This window comes from Crassostrea angulata, chromosome 3, assembly GCF_025612915.1.
Source record: "Crassostrea angulata isolate pt1a10 chromosome 3, ASM2561291v2, whole genome shotgun sequence".
NCBI classification, from domain to species: domain Eukaryota; kingdom Metazoa; phylum Mollusca; class Bivalvia; order Ostreida; family Ostreidae; genus Magallana; species Magallana angulata.
The window spans coordinates 35,954,159-35,972,367 of NC_069113.1; the positions used below are offsets into that span (position 1 = coordinate 35,954,159).

Consider the following 18,209-nt stretch of genomic DNA (forward strand, 5'->3'; position numbering starts at 1 on the left):
TTTCAAAAGATATCATATACAATTTATTTAAGTTCAAACCATAATTCTAAAATGATAAGAAATGATTAAAAAATTAGAGATGCCAAAAGGAATAAACAAAAACAAAACAAAAAATTTAAATGTTGTACAAAAACTAAGTATACCGTTAAGAAGATATTCTAAATGCTCCATCTTTTCTCGTTTGATCAATTCTTTTCCAATGTTGAATATAAAAGAGTTGAACACTAATAAATCGTCATTCGTCTCGAGGTTTTCTAGGGAAAATAAAGAAAACAAGTCATGTTGCTTTTCATTTATTTTAAGAGACAATAAAAGGTATTTAAAAGTTACTACTTTAATTAATTCCTTTTTTATTTTAATAAATTTGGTTTTTTTTAAGGTAACTCCATACTCGTAAAATTCTATGATGAAAGATGAAAAATAGAACTGATTTCAACTTAATAGACTTAAATTTCATCAATTTTTAGAAAAAATATACATGTCTTCACACTCTTTGAGATGTCAGATAATAATGAACTAGAGCATATTTAAGAATTATAAAACCTACTTTTTTGTGAAAAGTAAAATCTTTGTGGGCAGAAACTTGTATCGCTTTTTTTAATTTTATTGTCGACTGCGTTAAAAAACTAAAACTACAAACACATTTTAAAATTAGTTGTTGGGATTAGAAAAATTATAGCTTTTAGATATACAATTGAGAGAAAAGTCAGAAAAAGAGTTGTTTCCCCTTAGCATAGATAAAATGTATTTTTAAAAATTGGAAATTTAGGATAAAATTAAGCTGAAAAATATTTTGAACTAAACAGTATTCTAATTTCATCCACGTGATTATATTCACATAAAATAAATAAAACTATCTTGCACAAATTTTAAAGAATTCAAAGTTTTACAAAAAGTATGACATCACGGAACACTGGATCTTCTCTAATTCAAGAAAAATAACTAAAAAAGACGTTTGTACATTTTTCATGTGGTAGGCTTTTGACCTGAGTGGTCAATTGATTTTGTGATGCTTAAAAGTTACAGCTTTTGAGTGCAATTCCAAAGGCAATATTTACTATTAGTTCCATCAGATCCTGTTGCCATGAACAGATTAAACAAATTCTTTTTGTAAATTTAAGAGACTGTCTGTGTTCCGTGCGTGTTCCTGTGGGTTCGTTTGAGTTTATTTGAGCATTGAATGCTTGTTTTTGGATGTCACTAGCTAACGCGTGGTATTCAATTTGTCTGCACAGCCTGGTGTGTTATAGGACCGATGACTTTCAAAAGTAAGTATTCAGTGCTTATATTTATATTCATATTGCTGTCTATTCGTATGAAATGTTTGTGTATCGCCGCTTTAAAGCCATTAAATACTATATTAGTCATGGACATGAAACATATAATTATGAAACAACCATGCTGACATGTTATTTAGTTCGATTCTGCGACTAAAAATTATCACTATGTTTATCGAATAAGCAGAGAGAGAGCGAGAGAGATAGAGAGAGCGAGAGAGAGAGAGAGAGAGAGAGATTGTCAATCTGTAGTAAACAATATGTAAAATTACACACCAAAAGAGCCCGGCTTTAAGCACTTCAGTACTTTGAGTTTTGTAGTTTTGTCCCTGTAATTATTCATTCGTGTATCTAATGGGTACTCTGCCTGTCTTAATGTGTAGCACTGGCAAATAATGGGGTATGGGGGGGGGTGTAAGCTTGCTTACTTTTTCTTTCATTAATAGTGAGATATATAAGATTTTTTAAAAATAGTTAAGTCCACTTCAGCCTACATGTATTTTCAAATTCCAATTTTCCCATGATTTCTCGTGTTTTAATGGCATTGATTTAAAAAAACCTGAAATGTGTTGAAGCAACCCTTCAGTTCAGTAAAATATTGTTTGGCTCGCAAATATGTCGGGTTTTTCCCCATAATATACATGTGACGATGTAAAGCTTACGCTAAACTACAGATTTTTGATATATTGTAAAGCTAAATGTCCTTTTATAATTAAAAACAGATTTACTAAATTTAAAGTGCCACTTTCTGACTTTTAAGCATTTAAAAAATGTACATTTTTACAATTTTACAAAAAGTTGGAAACATGCCAGATTCATGACCTATCTGCACTTAACTGACAGAATATTTGGGAATTCTCACAAAATGATTTACATAAGTGTATCTTGTTAGTGTTAACTCTAAATGACTTTTTGAATTTATAACTAAACAAAACTCAGAATTCTTAAAAATAATTTGGTGAATAATGCAAAATTTTATTCTTAAAAGGGTCAAAATGCTATTCTTAGTAACAGTGCTGCAGAACCAAGTTTAGACTGACCACATCCAAAAAAATTTTGTGGCAAATTTTTTCAAATAGATGCACACTGTTACACACAAAATATGAAGTTGATCAGAGAACCTTACTCCCACCACCTTTTGCATGGTTTTCTCGTAGACATGCTCTTAAGAAAAAAATCATAAATTTTACAATTTATATTTGTGTATTTTTCCATATTTTTCTATAGAGCTCTTCTTTTGAAGGAGATTAATACAGTCAAAAAATGGCCATGGCCATCGAGCCCTCTTGAAAAAGAAATCAATGCTCTCTTTAAAACACAAATTGCACCAATGATACTTTTAGAGTCACTACATGTGTTCAACTTCACTGTATTAAAATCATTATTAAATGATAATATAAACTATAAATATTTGTTTGAATTTTTTCTACATTCGACTAAGAATACATCGGGGATTTCAGAATTGCTACGATTGGTTATCATTATAACTGTCGTCCAATGAAATATTGCGTTTCTCATTGTGTTCGGCTATGGCTTCAAACTAAATGGTGATGAGGTTTTCTTTGCATGATAACTCTCATTTTGATACAAGTAATAGCTCTCCAAAAAGCTTGCAAGACTAAACAAAATAATATCATAGGAACATGTATCAATAAGGCTATCTTATAAGAAATAATTTCAAAAAATCTTTAGAATGTACATGTATCAAAAAATTGTATGCTTGAAAGCGGAAGAAAAAATAGTCAAATTTGTATTTGTTCATAGGAAAGTAATACGAAAAGTTTTTGTTTTCAAATAAAGATGCACGTGTACAAACTGTGTACTCTTGAGTATTCTCATGATCCAAATTAGCACTCGTCCACAAATCGGTACGTAAAATTATGAACGTGATTTTATGGCGCGAAGTCCTGCTTTACCTTTTACTTAAAAGATGTGATCTTCGATGCTTTGAGTGAATCCATGGGGAGGGGGTAAAATCAATTTTTTGACATTTGTTTTGTAAGAGCAATGTACATTATACTTTTGATCAAATGTTTTAGAAGGAATCTATCGACCCAAATAACATACACACTACTGGTAATTGTTTAATGTACATTAAGTAAGGCACGCAAATTATACCCTTTTCAAGATGAATTAAATCGCCCAATTGAGCGAAAAAATCCGGGCACGCCCCGCGTCGGCAAATTAGTCCCTTAGAAATATTCCAGCTATATGAATATAATTTTGTTTTATCCCAACTGATGAGTTTTTGTTAATAATGATAACCCAACATCAATTTTTACTTACATTCTACTGTAATAGACAATAGGTAACAACTTGGTGCGAAGACCCCCCCCCCCTTTTCCACTGTTCAAACATGGCCATCTATTTTTAAATCAGGATTATAAACATGCATGGTGAACCTCCTTTTTAAGCGAGAACTCTTGCTCACTGTTGCTTTTTATATCCAATACAAAATTTTCATTTATTGAGAATTTGAATGTTGACACATAAAACATGTGTCGGGTTATCTTCTTTATGAAAAATATTGATATTGCTATTGGAGGATGCAACTTTCAAACCTACATTGTAAGACGTCAGACAATGGCTGCATAAATTCGTCGTTGAATCATGTGATTAAACAATTATAAATGGTGTGTTTATTTTTCGATCAATACGATTATTTAGCTACCCTCTTAATACAATATTCATTTTGTCTTCGGGTCGGTGAATAGTGTACATATCGGATAGCTTAACTATCGAATTCGCCTCAAAAACAGCAATAATTGTACATGTATTTTGTCAACGTATCTAAAAAGTACAATTTTGACGTAAAAAAATGAAATACCTTCTGTGGTTTGATTAGCATTGTCATTTATTTCGCAGGCTTGTTTCTCTTCTTCAACTTCTTTGTTTACAATTTTATATTAATACAAATTTGTATCCTCTGATGTCTAAACATGTATTTTGCTATTTATGTTCAGTTAAGTTCAAATATAATGAAATCTTTAGTTTTAACAAAGTCAATGAAAGAATTTAATTGACCCCTACAGATAAATTTATCAAAAACTTAACTCCTCTACGCCTTCATAACTAGTTTGTCCCCATAAATTCTACAAATTGAAGCCATTTTAAATTATTCAAAGAATTCGGACACATTTCTTCACACAACTGGACCCCGCTCAATTTACATTTAGTCCATACAATTATTTTAATGCCAGTTAGTGAAAAAACGAGCATAAAGCTATGCACATACAATGCATATGACTACACACCCTCATATCTTTATAAAGTTATCTACAACAATTGGGCAAGCTTTGGTAATTTTGCATAGATAAATTTGATTCCATGGTCCTTCTTCGCAAAACCTTTCCCACTGAGAGAGAGAGAGAGAGAGAGAGAGAGAGATGGGTAGCAGACGATACTCGTGGTCAGTCTTCCGATATTCAAGCGCAACTCACGATGCGCAGTTTGATTTGAACTGTTTCAATACTAATTTGAAATATTTAAAAGTTCTCTAGAACGGGTTGTTTAATTTACAAACTATCTGGACAATGTACAATAATTCATGTAAATCCTGTATAAATAAAATCCATTTTCCCCTGGATGTTCTTATGTTTATAATCATTAGTCCCTTTTCTAACAGGGTGATTTTATAGTCATATCATATGTTGAGTATTGCAGTTCTAAAAAAGATCCCTAACAATAGTTTATATATGGGATATAAACGTACATCAAACTCTGAACCTTCTCGTGAGGCCAAAGAATTGTTCTGGGGACAAAGTCTTAACAATTATAAAGAATCATCTGGCTGATTAGTTTCTAAAAAAATATTTATAGATTCACCCTATATATTCCTTTGTTAAACTTTGACCCCCCCCCCCATTGTGGCCCCACCCTACCCCTGGGGATCATTATTTTCACAACTTTGAATATACACTACCTGAGTATGCTTTCACACAAGTTTCAGCTTTCCTGGCTGATTAGTTTCTGAGAAGAAGATTTTTAAAGAATAATTCCTATGTAAAACATCGACCTCCCATTGTGGCCCAAACCTACGCCCCAGGGGGTCATGATTTTCACAAATTTGAATCTACACTACCTTAGGATGCTTCCACACAAGTTTTAGCTTTCCTGGCTATATATATAATTAGTTTCTGAGAAGAAGATTTTTAAAGATTTACTGTATATAATCATATGTTAAACTTTGATCCCCCATTGTGGCCCCAACCTACCCCCAGGGGTCATGATTTCCACAACTTTGAATCTACACTACCTGAGGATGCTTCCACACAAGTTCCAGCTTTGCCGGCGAATTAGTTTCCGAGAAGAAGATTTTTAAAGATTTACTGTATATATTCCTATGTTAAACTTCGATCCCCCATTGTGGCTCCACCCTACCCCCGGTGGTCATGATTTTCACAACTTTAAAATTTACACTACCTGAGGATGCATCCACACAAGTGTCAGCTTTCCTGGCTGATTAGTTTCTGAGAAGATTTTTAAAGATTTACTGTATATATTCCTATGTAAAACGTCGATCCCCCATTGTGGCCCCACCCTACCCCCGTGGGTCATGATGTTCACAAATTTGAATCTTCACTACCTAAGGATGCATCCACACAAGTGTCAGCTTTCCTGGCCGATTAGTTTCTGAGAAGAAGATTTTTAATGATTTACTTTTTATATTCCTATGTTAAACTTCGATCCCCCATTGTGGCCCCACCCTACCCCAGGGGTCATGATTTTCACATCTTTGAATCTACACTACATGAGGATGCTTCCACACAAGTTTCAGCTTTCCTGGCCGATTAGTTTCTAAGAAGAAGATTTACTCTATATATTCATGTTAAACTTCGACCCCCATTGTGGCCCCATCCTCAGGTGAGCTAAAAAGGTTAAGTTTACAATTCAATAAGTTGGTTTCTGGAAGAACAGATTTTGAAAATTTTTGTAATAAATATTGGCAATTTTTTTATACTTTTTTAATCTTTAGCTTTTAAGATATGAGTACAAACATAGAATTGTGATCAAATCTCTGTATCTTGCTTATAATTCGAAGCTTAACACTCAAATATGGTTAGTAAATAGAAATTGTAAACAACATGCACTACATGTATAACAAATAAAGAACACAATTTATTTTTTCGAAATGAATCATATATATACATGTATGTACCTACATATTTCCGTAAGCGATATCTAACTCTATTTAAACTGAATAAACTAAAAAAAAATGCCGAGCATCTCAACAAAACCTATTGCATTAATCTACCATTACGCAAAAGATAATGCCGAATTACCGATAGAATGAATTGTTTTTCAGTATCCCTACATCAGATTTTGCTTAATTTGCGCAGGTAAATAGTTAACGTAACTGTTTGATTTACCGACGTCTCTGTTTGATTTGATACGTAAAAATCACGAAATACAGACGATAGTTTCCAGGTTACAAAGCATAAATAATGAAAACGAAACGAAAATCAGAACAAGCTAACACCAACGTCATGTGTGAAAACTGTCAACGCATTGAAATATTTAGCCTCAATTTACTTCACAAAATCGGCACCAATATATTTTTCATGTTTCAAAATTTCCCTTCATGCGCGAACTGTTGCACAACAAGCAAATTCATCATAGTCAGATCGACCCGTTTTCGTATAATGTCATGGCTGCTTTAAACAAAGAACCTCGTTTTAGAAGTATGGAATACGAGTCTTGGTAAAATGGGTATGTAAACCCGGGCCGTGGCAAAATAAATGCCGGGGCAGATCGGCAATCGTCAATTCCAAATACGCATTATTTTGCAGCAATATCTACAGCGAATACAAATATACTAGTCCATCAAATATCCTGAAATTTTAATGATAATAACTGCCAATCTTTTGTTTTGCCCAGGCCAAGTCTTGCCTACCCATTTTACCGGATACCGACCCCGAAGCTATTAAACTGATTGAAACACGCCTTTCCTTTATTATTATTTTCGTAATAACTTAGATTTGAAACAAAATTACCGCATAATTTTTGCAATTTATATTTTCCTTCCCATAAGGATAATTTATGCTAAACTACGTTGAATTTGCCTCGGTAGTTCTTGAGAAGAAGATTTTTAAAAATGCACCCCCCTTTTTCTACAGTTTCAAGGTTTTCTCCGCTTTGAATACAGATCGGACTTTTATTTTTGCAATTTATATTCACCCTTCCATAAGGATGCTTTGTGCCAAATTTGGTTGAAATTGGATAAGCAGTTATAGAGAAGAAGTTCAAAATGTAAAAAGTTTACAGATGGACAGACGGACAGACGGACGACGGACAAAATGTGATCAGAATAGCTCACTTGAGGTGAGCTAAAAACGTAGCACTGGTGCATATTTCCCAGAATTCCTACTCATGTTCAAGCATGCGCAGTTGGCTATAAAATCATACAAATAAGCTGTTAAATAATTATTTAAAAATATTTTTGACTAATTCTTATCTTTGTTTTTCTTGTTTTTAAAAGACAGAAATCACGACAATATACTGAAACAAAGTAAAATAAAAAGTTCGTTTTTAAAAGATAAGCTTATGAAAATAAAAACAACTCCCTGATTTCCCGCAGACATGCGCAACAAAATCGTTTAAACAATTCTTTTCAAAATTCTTGAATGGACATTATAAATTCCTCAATGCAAAAATTGCTAATTTCGTTGTTATTACAATGATTTGTTTTAGGGTCATTTGAGAGTAACATTATCAACATTTTTCTTAATTCACGCAATCTAGTTTTAAATTAAAACAATTTGTGTTTTTTATCGCCTTTATAGCTCTAAGCCTTACCCATTACTGTGGTATCTCTTGTGTCTGGTATGGTTGGTGTATCAGGAGCTATCGTAAAATAAAACGTTAACCATCAGACAAACGAAAAATATTAGTATTATACATAGATAGTTTTTTGATATCATAATTTAAACAATCTTACTTTTCTTTACATTTGTCGTATCTGATATTTTTTCCTTTTCATCTTCTTTTTTAATGTCTTCTTCAGGATAATCCTTTTCTTTTTCTGTAAATTTATTCATCATACTTAAAAGTTGATATTTAATATTACAATGTAACAGATCGTTGACCAGACGAATTCATGTAAAAAAACCCACCTAATTTGCCTCATAAAATCATAAAAATGTCTGTTATATTACAAAAACTTAAACAAAAGATAAAAACTTTGCAGAATTAACAAGTATATTTTGTCTTTTTTTATTACTGTTCATTAAAATTGTAAATCAAACCCCCTTTCACATCACATATTGGAAAAAAATATTTATAAAAATGAATTCAGATCATCAAACACACAATTGACAACGAATAATTAATAATGATGAACAATCCGATGAACCTAACACTTTTTAAGGTATTTCAATTCTCAATGCTGTTGAATCAAGAATTTCTGTAGAAGTATAATAATGCAATCTGTAGTGAAAATATAATGAACAACACAAAAAAAATTGGGGCAAGTGTTCAATCCAAAGGCATGTTGCATCGTTTCCAAAAGTTTGTATGTGGTAGGAAGGGGAAACTCAAAAATGAAAAGAAAGAAAAAAAAACAGAAACATTTGCATATCTTGAAATTCCTTATTCTGGGAGGGGGTAGCAGCGTGAAATATTGAAGTGTGATTTTAAAAAAAATCTCTTTAATTTCGTGTGCTCTCAAAAAAATGAGAGTCAACTTCTTTAATTCTTTAAATTTCTTCAATTTTTTTTATACGTAAATTCTGAAAAATGCATGTTTGCTGCTAAAGCATGTGAGAGCGAGCCCACTTCCCACTGAGGTTACTTTCCTATCCCTTTGAGTTATAGCGCATTTATATTAACCTTTTCGGACCTAAAATCATTTTTAGCCTTATAGATATTTGTTGCAAGTATTTGTTTATTAAGCAAAATTATTACATCTAATATCGGTTTGATAAATGCACAATAATCAGATTAAACAGAAAGATTAAGAAAAAAGCTTTATCTATAAAGCTGCATACATTTTTGTGACCTTATTGCATGTCAAATTGCAATTTCTCCAATACCTACCATTTGATTTGAAAAAAAAGATTTATAATTAATGATAATTTTATAAAATTCATCCAATTTTTTCTGATATGTATTTACAATAGACCAATTCTCACTTTGCAAAAGTTATGTCAATTGATGGCAATCTTCATTTTTAGAGAAAATCTAATTAATTCTTATAGTAGCCTTTGAATTTGGGGGTTCATTACTTTGGTATTTGATTAAAAAAATTGTTGTGTTCGTTTTGTAATTATATTGTCACAGTATTAAGCTAGTCAACCTACTGCCTCTAAATATGGAGAATCTGTGGATCCTTCCCAGTGTTGTATTATACGTATACCGGTACTTTGGTAACTGCTAAAACCCTTTGGGTCTTTTTCTGTAAATTAAACATTTTGCAAGGAAAAGACAAACCTGTTCATTAAACAGAGTGTATTGGAAGATTTCAGTAAGATATGATGGTAGACTGTCATAGTGTCATTAACTCAAGCCTCCAAGTCAATATATTTTATCTGTGTATAGATAACTATAAAAGAGCTCATGTTTTATTGATACACACATATAACATAGATTAATTAACTATCTATCTATTTGCAGGTATTTGTCAATCCTTTAAATTGGTAGGATATTTGAACTGATTGAATCATTCTGTCATACGAGATAATTAACCAGTAATAACGAGATAAAGACCTCGTAATAACGAGATTTTTTTCTCCCAAGATCTCCTCTCGTTATAACGAGATCTTTTCTCGTAATAATCCAATGAAATATTGCATTTCTCAATGTGTTCGGCTATGGCTTCAAATTAAATGGTGATGTTTTCTTTGCATAATAAATCTCATTTTGATACCAGTAATAGCGTTCCAAAAAGCTTGTAAGACTAAACACGATATTTTCATTGATAACATGTATCAATTAGGCTATCTTGAACTACATACCATGACTTACATACCATTTGATTCCCCTTGACACAAGGATTAAAAATATATATGGTTTAGGGGTGTGGTTCTTAACCGTTTTCAAGATATTTGGCACTTCCTGTTTGAGTTGGGTCAGGACTATCCCAAGGGCCCATGACCTACATACCATTTGATGCCCCTTAACACAAGGAACAAGAATATATATGGTTTAGGGGTGGGGATCTCGACCGTATTCAAGATATATCGGCCCTTTCTGTTTGAGATGTGTCAGGACCACTCCCGGGGCCCATAACCTTCATACCATGTGCTTCCCCTTAACACATGGAACAAGAATATATATGGTTTAGGGATCAGAATCTAAACGTTTCTAAGATATATGGTCATTTCCAATTCCTTGGGGGTGGGGATGACCCAATGGGTCAGATCTAATAAACCCTATATATTGCCTGTAACAGTCATACATGATTCTGAAAACCTATATTATTATCTTTGTCCATTTTCAAGTTTAAACCATTCACAATAGGGTCTACAGTTTTTCCCATAAGGTTCAATGTTTGAACCAGTGACCTTTTGATCCTCCCAGAAAAGTGGTTGGCCAACCCCAAATGAGAAAAATCAAATCAAATTGCACATCTAAATATGCAGGTCTATCGTATCCTAAAGTTTTGTACAATTCTGTTCAGCCATCTCAGAAACTGACAAGTTCAGAGCGAATAAGAAGAAGAAGTCTCCAAACTTCGTTTGGAAGGCTTAATTTTCATTGCTAATGTGAATGTGTCAAAATATGCGTTGGGTTATCTTTTTTTTATATAAACAATTTTATATTCCTAGCTCACATTGTCTGCAATGTTCGGAGGATACAACTTTCAAACCTTAGATATGCCTGACGTCATGACGGGTTTTTGATTTACATCTAAGCAATCCCAGTTGTAAATTTATCCTAACCTAATTGGTCAGTTTCTGGAAATTACGTAGTACGGGTGCATATTTCCGAGAATTCCTACTCATATTTAAGTATGCGCAGTTGGCTATAAAAATCATAGATATAAGTTCAGAAAATGTTTTAAAATATTCTTGACAAATTCTTGTCTTTGTTTTCCTTGTTTCTAAAAGAAAGAAATCACGACAATATACTGAAATAAAGTTAAATAAAAAGTTTGTTTTTAAAAGATAAGCTTGTGAAAATAAAAACAACTACCTGATTCCCCTCGGACGTGCGCAACGAAATTGTTAAAACACTTCTTTTATCAAAATTCTTGAATGGACATTATGAATTCCTAAATGCAAAAATTGCTAATTTCGCTGTTATTATAATGATTTGTTTATGGGTCATTTGAGAGGAACATTATTTTACACGACTCAAAATTTTTCTAAATTCACGCAATCTAGTTTGAAATTAAAACAATTTTCGGGTTTTTTTTATCGCCTTTTTAGCTTCAAGCCTTACCCTTTATTGTAGTATCTATTGTGTCTGGTATGGTTGGTGTATCAGGAGCTATAGAAAAGTAAAACGTTAACCATCAGACAAACGAAAAATAATTGTATTATGCATAGATTTTTTTATATCATAATTTAAACCAATCATACTTTTCTTTATAAATGTATTTGTCGTATCTGATATTTTTTCCTCTTCATCTCCTTTTTTTGTGTCTTTTTCCAGATAATCTTTTTCATTTTCTGTAAATTTATTCATCGTATTTGAGAGTGATACTTCATGATACAATGTGACAGATCCTAAACCATACGAATTCATGTAAAAAGACAATTTGCATCATAAAATCAAAGTGATAAAAATGTCTATTATATGAGAAAACTTTTAAAAATAAAAGGTTGAAACTTTGCAGAATATACAACTTTATCTTTGTGTGTGTTTGTTACTGTTCATTAAAATTGTAAATTAAACTTCCTTTTTCATCACATATTGGAAAAATATTCATAAAAATGAATTCATATCATCAAGCACACAATTGACAACGAATAATTAATGATGATGAACAATCGAATTAACCTAACAACCTAAGGTATCTCACTTCTCAATGTTGCTGAATTAATAATTTCTTTAGAAGTATAATAATGCAATCTGTAGTGAAAATATAGTGAACGATACAAAACAACTTGGGTCAAGTGTTCAATCTAAAGGCGGGTTGCATCGTTTCCAAAAGTGTGTGTGTGTTGGGAGGGGGAAACTCAAAAATGGAAAGAAAAACAAAAGAAAACTTATTTACATATCTTGAAATTCCTTATTATTTGAGGGGGTAGCAGCGTGGTTTTTTGAAGTTATATTTTTAAAAATTCAATTTAATTTCGTGTGCTGTCAAGAACTGAGAGTCAACTTCTTTAGAGGTCAATTTTTTAATACGTAAATTTTGAAAAAATGCATGTTTGCTATTAAAACATGTGGGAGCGAGCCCATTTCCCACTGAGGTTACGCTCCTATCCCTATTGAGTTATACCGCATTTATTTAAACATTTTTGCACCTAAAATGCAATTTTAGCATAATTGACATTTGTTGCCAGCATTTGTTTATTAACAAAATTATTACACCTTATATCGATTTGATTTATGCAAATAATTAGATTAAACAGCTGCAGAGAGATTAAACCCTTCTGTATAAAACTGCATAAATTTTTGTGACCTTATCGCACTTCAAATACACAATTTCTCCAATACCTACCATTTGATTTGAGAAAAAAAGCTTTCAAAATAATAATTTAATAAAATTCATCCATTTTGTCTAGATATGTATTTACCACAGACCAACTTACATATTGCAAAAGTTATTTCAATTGACCACCATCTTCATTTTTGGAGAAAAACTAATTATTTCTTATAGTAGTCTTTGAATTTAGGGGTTCATTACTTTGGCATTTCATGAAAAATATTGTTGTGTTCGTCTTGTATTTTTATTGTCACAGTACTAGTCAACGCGTTAAACAAAGAATTGATTAAACTTAAAGGAATTTCAACATATGACGCCGAAGTATTTAGTTACCTATAGAAAAATTTAGTTTGTTTGTTTTCTCACATTTAACCTTTGGGTTGACCCCGTAAAATCGGTCATCTTTTGGAAAATGTGCATCGGTCTGTTGTTTTGACATAATAAAACGATGAGTGGGAGTCATTTGTTAATATTTAGATAGAAGACAACAAATATAAAATTCCTCTTAAATTTGATATTAAACTCTCACATTTTTTTTACATGTTAAACAGATCCTACAGATCATGTTCTAAATCTATCGAATGTATTAACTTTTGCCATATAAGTAAAATTTAATCAAAAGAAGTATGCATGCTGAAATGTCTTAAAATTACTTACTTCTTGTCATTTTCTGCTGATCTGAGACCTTCCACAAAAAAGGTCCCCCTAAAATAATTTGTGTACCGTTTTGAAGATAACATAAACCAGAGATACATGTACCTTAAGGTACATAAGAAAAAGTACCTTTATGAGGATATGTGTGTGAATGAAACATGAATAATAATTTCTAAAGTAAAATAAAATACAAAACGTAACTCAACATCCAAACAGTATTTAAGCTATTAGCAAATTATATAAACACTAGAAGGAAGGATATGGTAAAATATAAACGGCTTATAACATGCACCACAGTTTACAAATTTTTTTCTCCATTTGAACAAGCTTCTTTTGACAAGTTTGATTATTGTTGTCGTCATTATATATATATATATATATATATATATATATATATATATATATATATATATATATATATATATATATATATATATATATATATATATATAAGAAATCATTCTTTGAATATTATGAGCTGATAATTTTGTATCACCTGAAAAATACTCAAAAAAATGATTCCTTACTTCTTTAGAAATGTGAATTTTGGAAAGTTGGACAAATATCTTTTTCTTTTCTTTTAAAGAATTGTAGTGTGTAAGAGTGCGAACGGATATGTGAATGTTAAGATTGCTAATTATAAAAGGATTACTTTGATTGTGAAAATTAAAATGGCTTGCGATTATAATAATACTAGTAAATTAATAGATTTAAAATAATGCATCAAGTTCATTTGAAACATTAAAGATAATAACACTTTTCTGCATTAAAACTGATTTTACTGAAATGTGCTGTATTAACTATATTGTCTCTTCACTAACCTAATATCTTTTATTAAGATTGCTCCTCTTTTTTTAAATCCCAATTTTTAAGAAATGTTAATACACGTAAATCATATGAATTATTAATATGCGAGTCAAACTACCTTAAATAAATAGCAGAACGCTTCTTCTCACATAGAAGCCCTTTACTAAACCAGTTATGGGTTAAAATACTTTAATGGTCTATGATGAACAAATGATAAATACTTTTTTCAACATCAGCATTATAACAAAGCAAGAACTCTATCTTTGGTGGCAAAAGGATTTGATGCAAGTTTCTGAAGCCGGAGAAAGGGCATTCTAACTATGAAACGTTATTTAACCTTCGCCGGAAGTTTTGAATTTCACCCTTGGTTTTTTTTTAATATAATGTATTCGTAATTAGAATGAAGAGCCTTTTTGGTGCTTAAAAATATCAATATTTACGAAATATACCTAGTATTATCTTGTGTCTCCCAGATCAAAACAATGAATTCTAGCAACACTTACTGGCCTTTAAAAGCAAATTTTAAAGCTGAACACTCAAGGGCGACGTGTAGTGTTCCTTTTGGTGATCTTAGATGTTTTGTATTTATCTTTGTGTAATATGTGCACTTTTTGCTTTTAAAAGACGCATTAATCGGAGAGACATTCACAGCGAAATATGATTTGAGCTTTATTTTAAAAGGTCCACGGCTTATATAGGAGTTTTAGGAACAGCGGCGATGAAAAAGAAATATAAAGGGGCATGGTCACGGTTTTGGTCAAAAATTATTTTATCGTTTAAATGTTTACAATGCCTAAGTAATGTATTTTAATATGCACCCAAAATTTGAGTGTCATTCATTGAACTATGAGCGACTTACAGAGCTTACAATTCTTTGCTATGTAAACAAAGCTTTTAATTTACATTTTGAATATTGAAGTGAAAATTCCAGTTTTAGACCTAAAATGATAGTATTAAGGATTACGTTTACTCAGGGGCGAAAAAATCCACTAATATGAACGAAAAACTTATTGTTCATTTGAGCCCCACTATTGTGGTGATATTTTTCACTTTCAAATAACTATGTCAATGAGCTACTTTTTCTGCTAGTGACCTCTAAATGTTTTTTGAAAAAATTGTCAAAATTTGTCAAAATTGTCCACCATTTTCAAGGTTTTCTTTATTTTTTAATTATCAAAAATGATAAAACAATTTGTAGATTGGGAAATGATAAAATACGAATAGCTTTACTAATTTGTAATTATATTAATTTAGTCCGAATTTCCACTATCAATTTCTAAAATTGTACCAATTTTTGGTCGAGTTTTACAAAAAACTGTCAATAGGAGCTCCAAACCATCGATTGCCTAAAACTGTTTTTATTGTCTGTATTATGTTGTCATTAACATTATATAAGGTCAATGATCAAAATCTCGAGATATTTTATCTTGAATCGATTTTATGTATTTAAAAGATTTTTCCAATCGCGTGCCAGCCAGTGATATAAATTTATAGACGAGTAAATACAACCATAAAATATGTAAAATGATATGAAAAAACACATAAAAACTTAACTTTTGCAATTACACTGCAACAAAAAGTTTTTAAGAGAAAATAAGAAAATAAAAAAGTCGGAATTTCCTCTGTTTCAATTTTAATCTACCTTTGTCGGAGCATATCTTCCTCAAATAAAAAAATCACAGATATCAATATCGATATTTGTTAATAACGTTGTTATTTTGTGTTTTTAGAACAACTTTGGACTTAAGATATTGAACTTTGTAAAAATATTTTTTAAAATCTCAAACCCTGAGTAAACGTAATCCTTAAACGTCAGAAACTGTTTCTTTATACTTAGAATGAATAAGATAATAGACAAATCAGCTTGAAAAAGATTTTTTACTGGTATATTGAACCTATGTAAACAAAAACGGGGCACGAGCCTTGTTTACATGACAAAGAATTGTGAGCCCTGTATCTTGTTTCTAACTTTACGACTGAATCTCAAATTTCATTTGATCATTTGAAATACATTTCTAAAGCATTATAATTAATTAAATCAGAAAAATAGAATTGACCAAAAAATTGTGACCATGCCCCTTTAAGCAATGAACATACTTTCTGCGAGTCTGTTTCTTACTACTATACCAATGGCTTAATAACTGCTCCATTCTCACATCAAAATTGTGTATAAATAAATGTTGATACAATCTCTCCAAGAGACAGTTTAATTATAATTACCAGTTCCATTATTGTCTTTTTCATATTCCTTTTCATAAACCGCATATTTGATCTCTTGATCTTCTTTTTTGCTTTCTGGGTTGTGTTCATGTGACTTTTTTCTGCTTACTGGAAGAACAAATTATATATATTGAAAGATATAGATATACATAAAGCACAGGGAAATTCACTTATTTGGAGCTCCACTTTTGCCCCGGCTAACGACCTCTGGAACCCACTCTCCTAGTAGTAAGCGGCCACCGCGCTAACCACTCTGTCATCTAGGCAAGACAAAAATCTTGTTGTCGACGACGAACGGAACCTAGCGCATTGGTCGCTCACTCCACGGTCAATTGAGATACCGGTTGAATACAGTTAAACGACAATATTAGAGGATCAGAATGATACACATTGCATAGATATATACATATAATAAGCACAAACATTGTAAAAACTCTAAAATTAACATATATACCCGCCCATTGTGAATTCTATAGACATCCATAAAGCACATGAAAATTCATTATATTCATCTCCGCCCCGGCAGGGGCTTGAACTCACGGCCTATGAAAACTACTCTCCTTGAAGTGAGTGACCACCGCGCTAAACACTCGGCCATCTATTTCAATGATTGTGGTTATTATATGTATATATTCCACCATATATAAATATATATATATATATATATATATATATATATATATTGCATTTCATGTATTATTTTCTCTAAATTATACGTAATTGTCTTAAATCCTGTAGCATTACTGTTCCATCTTTTAATCACAATATGTATTTGTTTAGAAATATTGATAATTTTTGACATAGATATGATAACAAAATTTTGAAGTTAAATCTTGATCTTTCAATGTAGAAGAGTTATATTAAGAAAGATATTCAAGCAAGGAATCATATACATGTATGAATCAAGATATATTTCATCATTTATGTTTTCGAGCATAATGGGAAATATATAATTATTATATATTAATCAACGATTTTGGTCAGGGTGTTCAAATCACCCTAGATTAGGCTCAAGAAGCGTACTGAATTTACAAAGAAACAGGATTTTAAACGTCATAAAAAATTAAGTACATTACTTTATTTTGATTTGCATTCAATTATTTGCATTAAATACATTTTGTTTAGGCCAGATTATCTAGATATGAGGTCTTTTAAATGTTATGTTATAATGCATACATTGATTTTTACATGTAACTCTAAAATACGATTGTGAGTTCAATATTAAGTTTTGAGGTAAATGGTTTGATAAATGTATATTGACTTGTGCTTTGAAGACAGAAATTAAATTGGATCATAGAGTTATTGGATATAGACCATATCACATATTGTTAAGTATATATTACTAAAACAATATAACTAATCAAAATAAGAAAATGTGATGTAATATATTAAGATATCTTACAAAAAATATTTTTTTAAAGTTTATAATACATAAATTTTGGTAAGAGAGTACGATGTGGGACATTAAAATAACAAGTGTATGCGCCCCTTTACAAAAGAGATACAATTGTGCAAATTTCAGTATAAACTCTATCTAGCAAGGTAAAACCTACTAGATATTAACATTTAAGGTCAAGATCTAGTAAATGATTGCAGAGTGTCATTTTGGTGCTAGATCCATTGTGACTTCATAATTTATCTTATGAATCTTTTCCCTT

The 18,209-nt window shown here is 31.2% G+C and overlaps 1 protein-coding gene across 1 annotated transcript; it reads right to left on the minus strand.

Moving 5' to 3' along the window:
- Nucleotides 1-23: 23 nt before the first annotated feature.
- Nucleotides 24-16,647, minus strand: LOC128176860 (uncharacterized). The gene is made up of 7 exons (XM_052843403.1): nt 16,552-16,647; nt 13,528-13,575; nt 11,658-11,705; nt 8,215-8,298; nt 8,073-8,120; nt 144-254; nt 24-46 (listed from the first exon to the last, which is right to left on the minus strand). Exons 2-7 carry the CDS (start codon nt 13,535-13,537, stop codon nt 24-26), a joined length of 324 nt encoding a protein of 107 aa, XP_052699363.1. The 5' UTR covers nt 13,538-13,575; nt 16,552-16,647.
- Nucleotides 16,648-18,209: the final 1,562 nt, after the last annotated feature.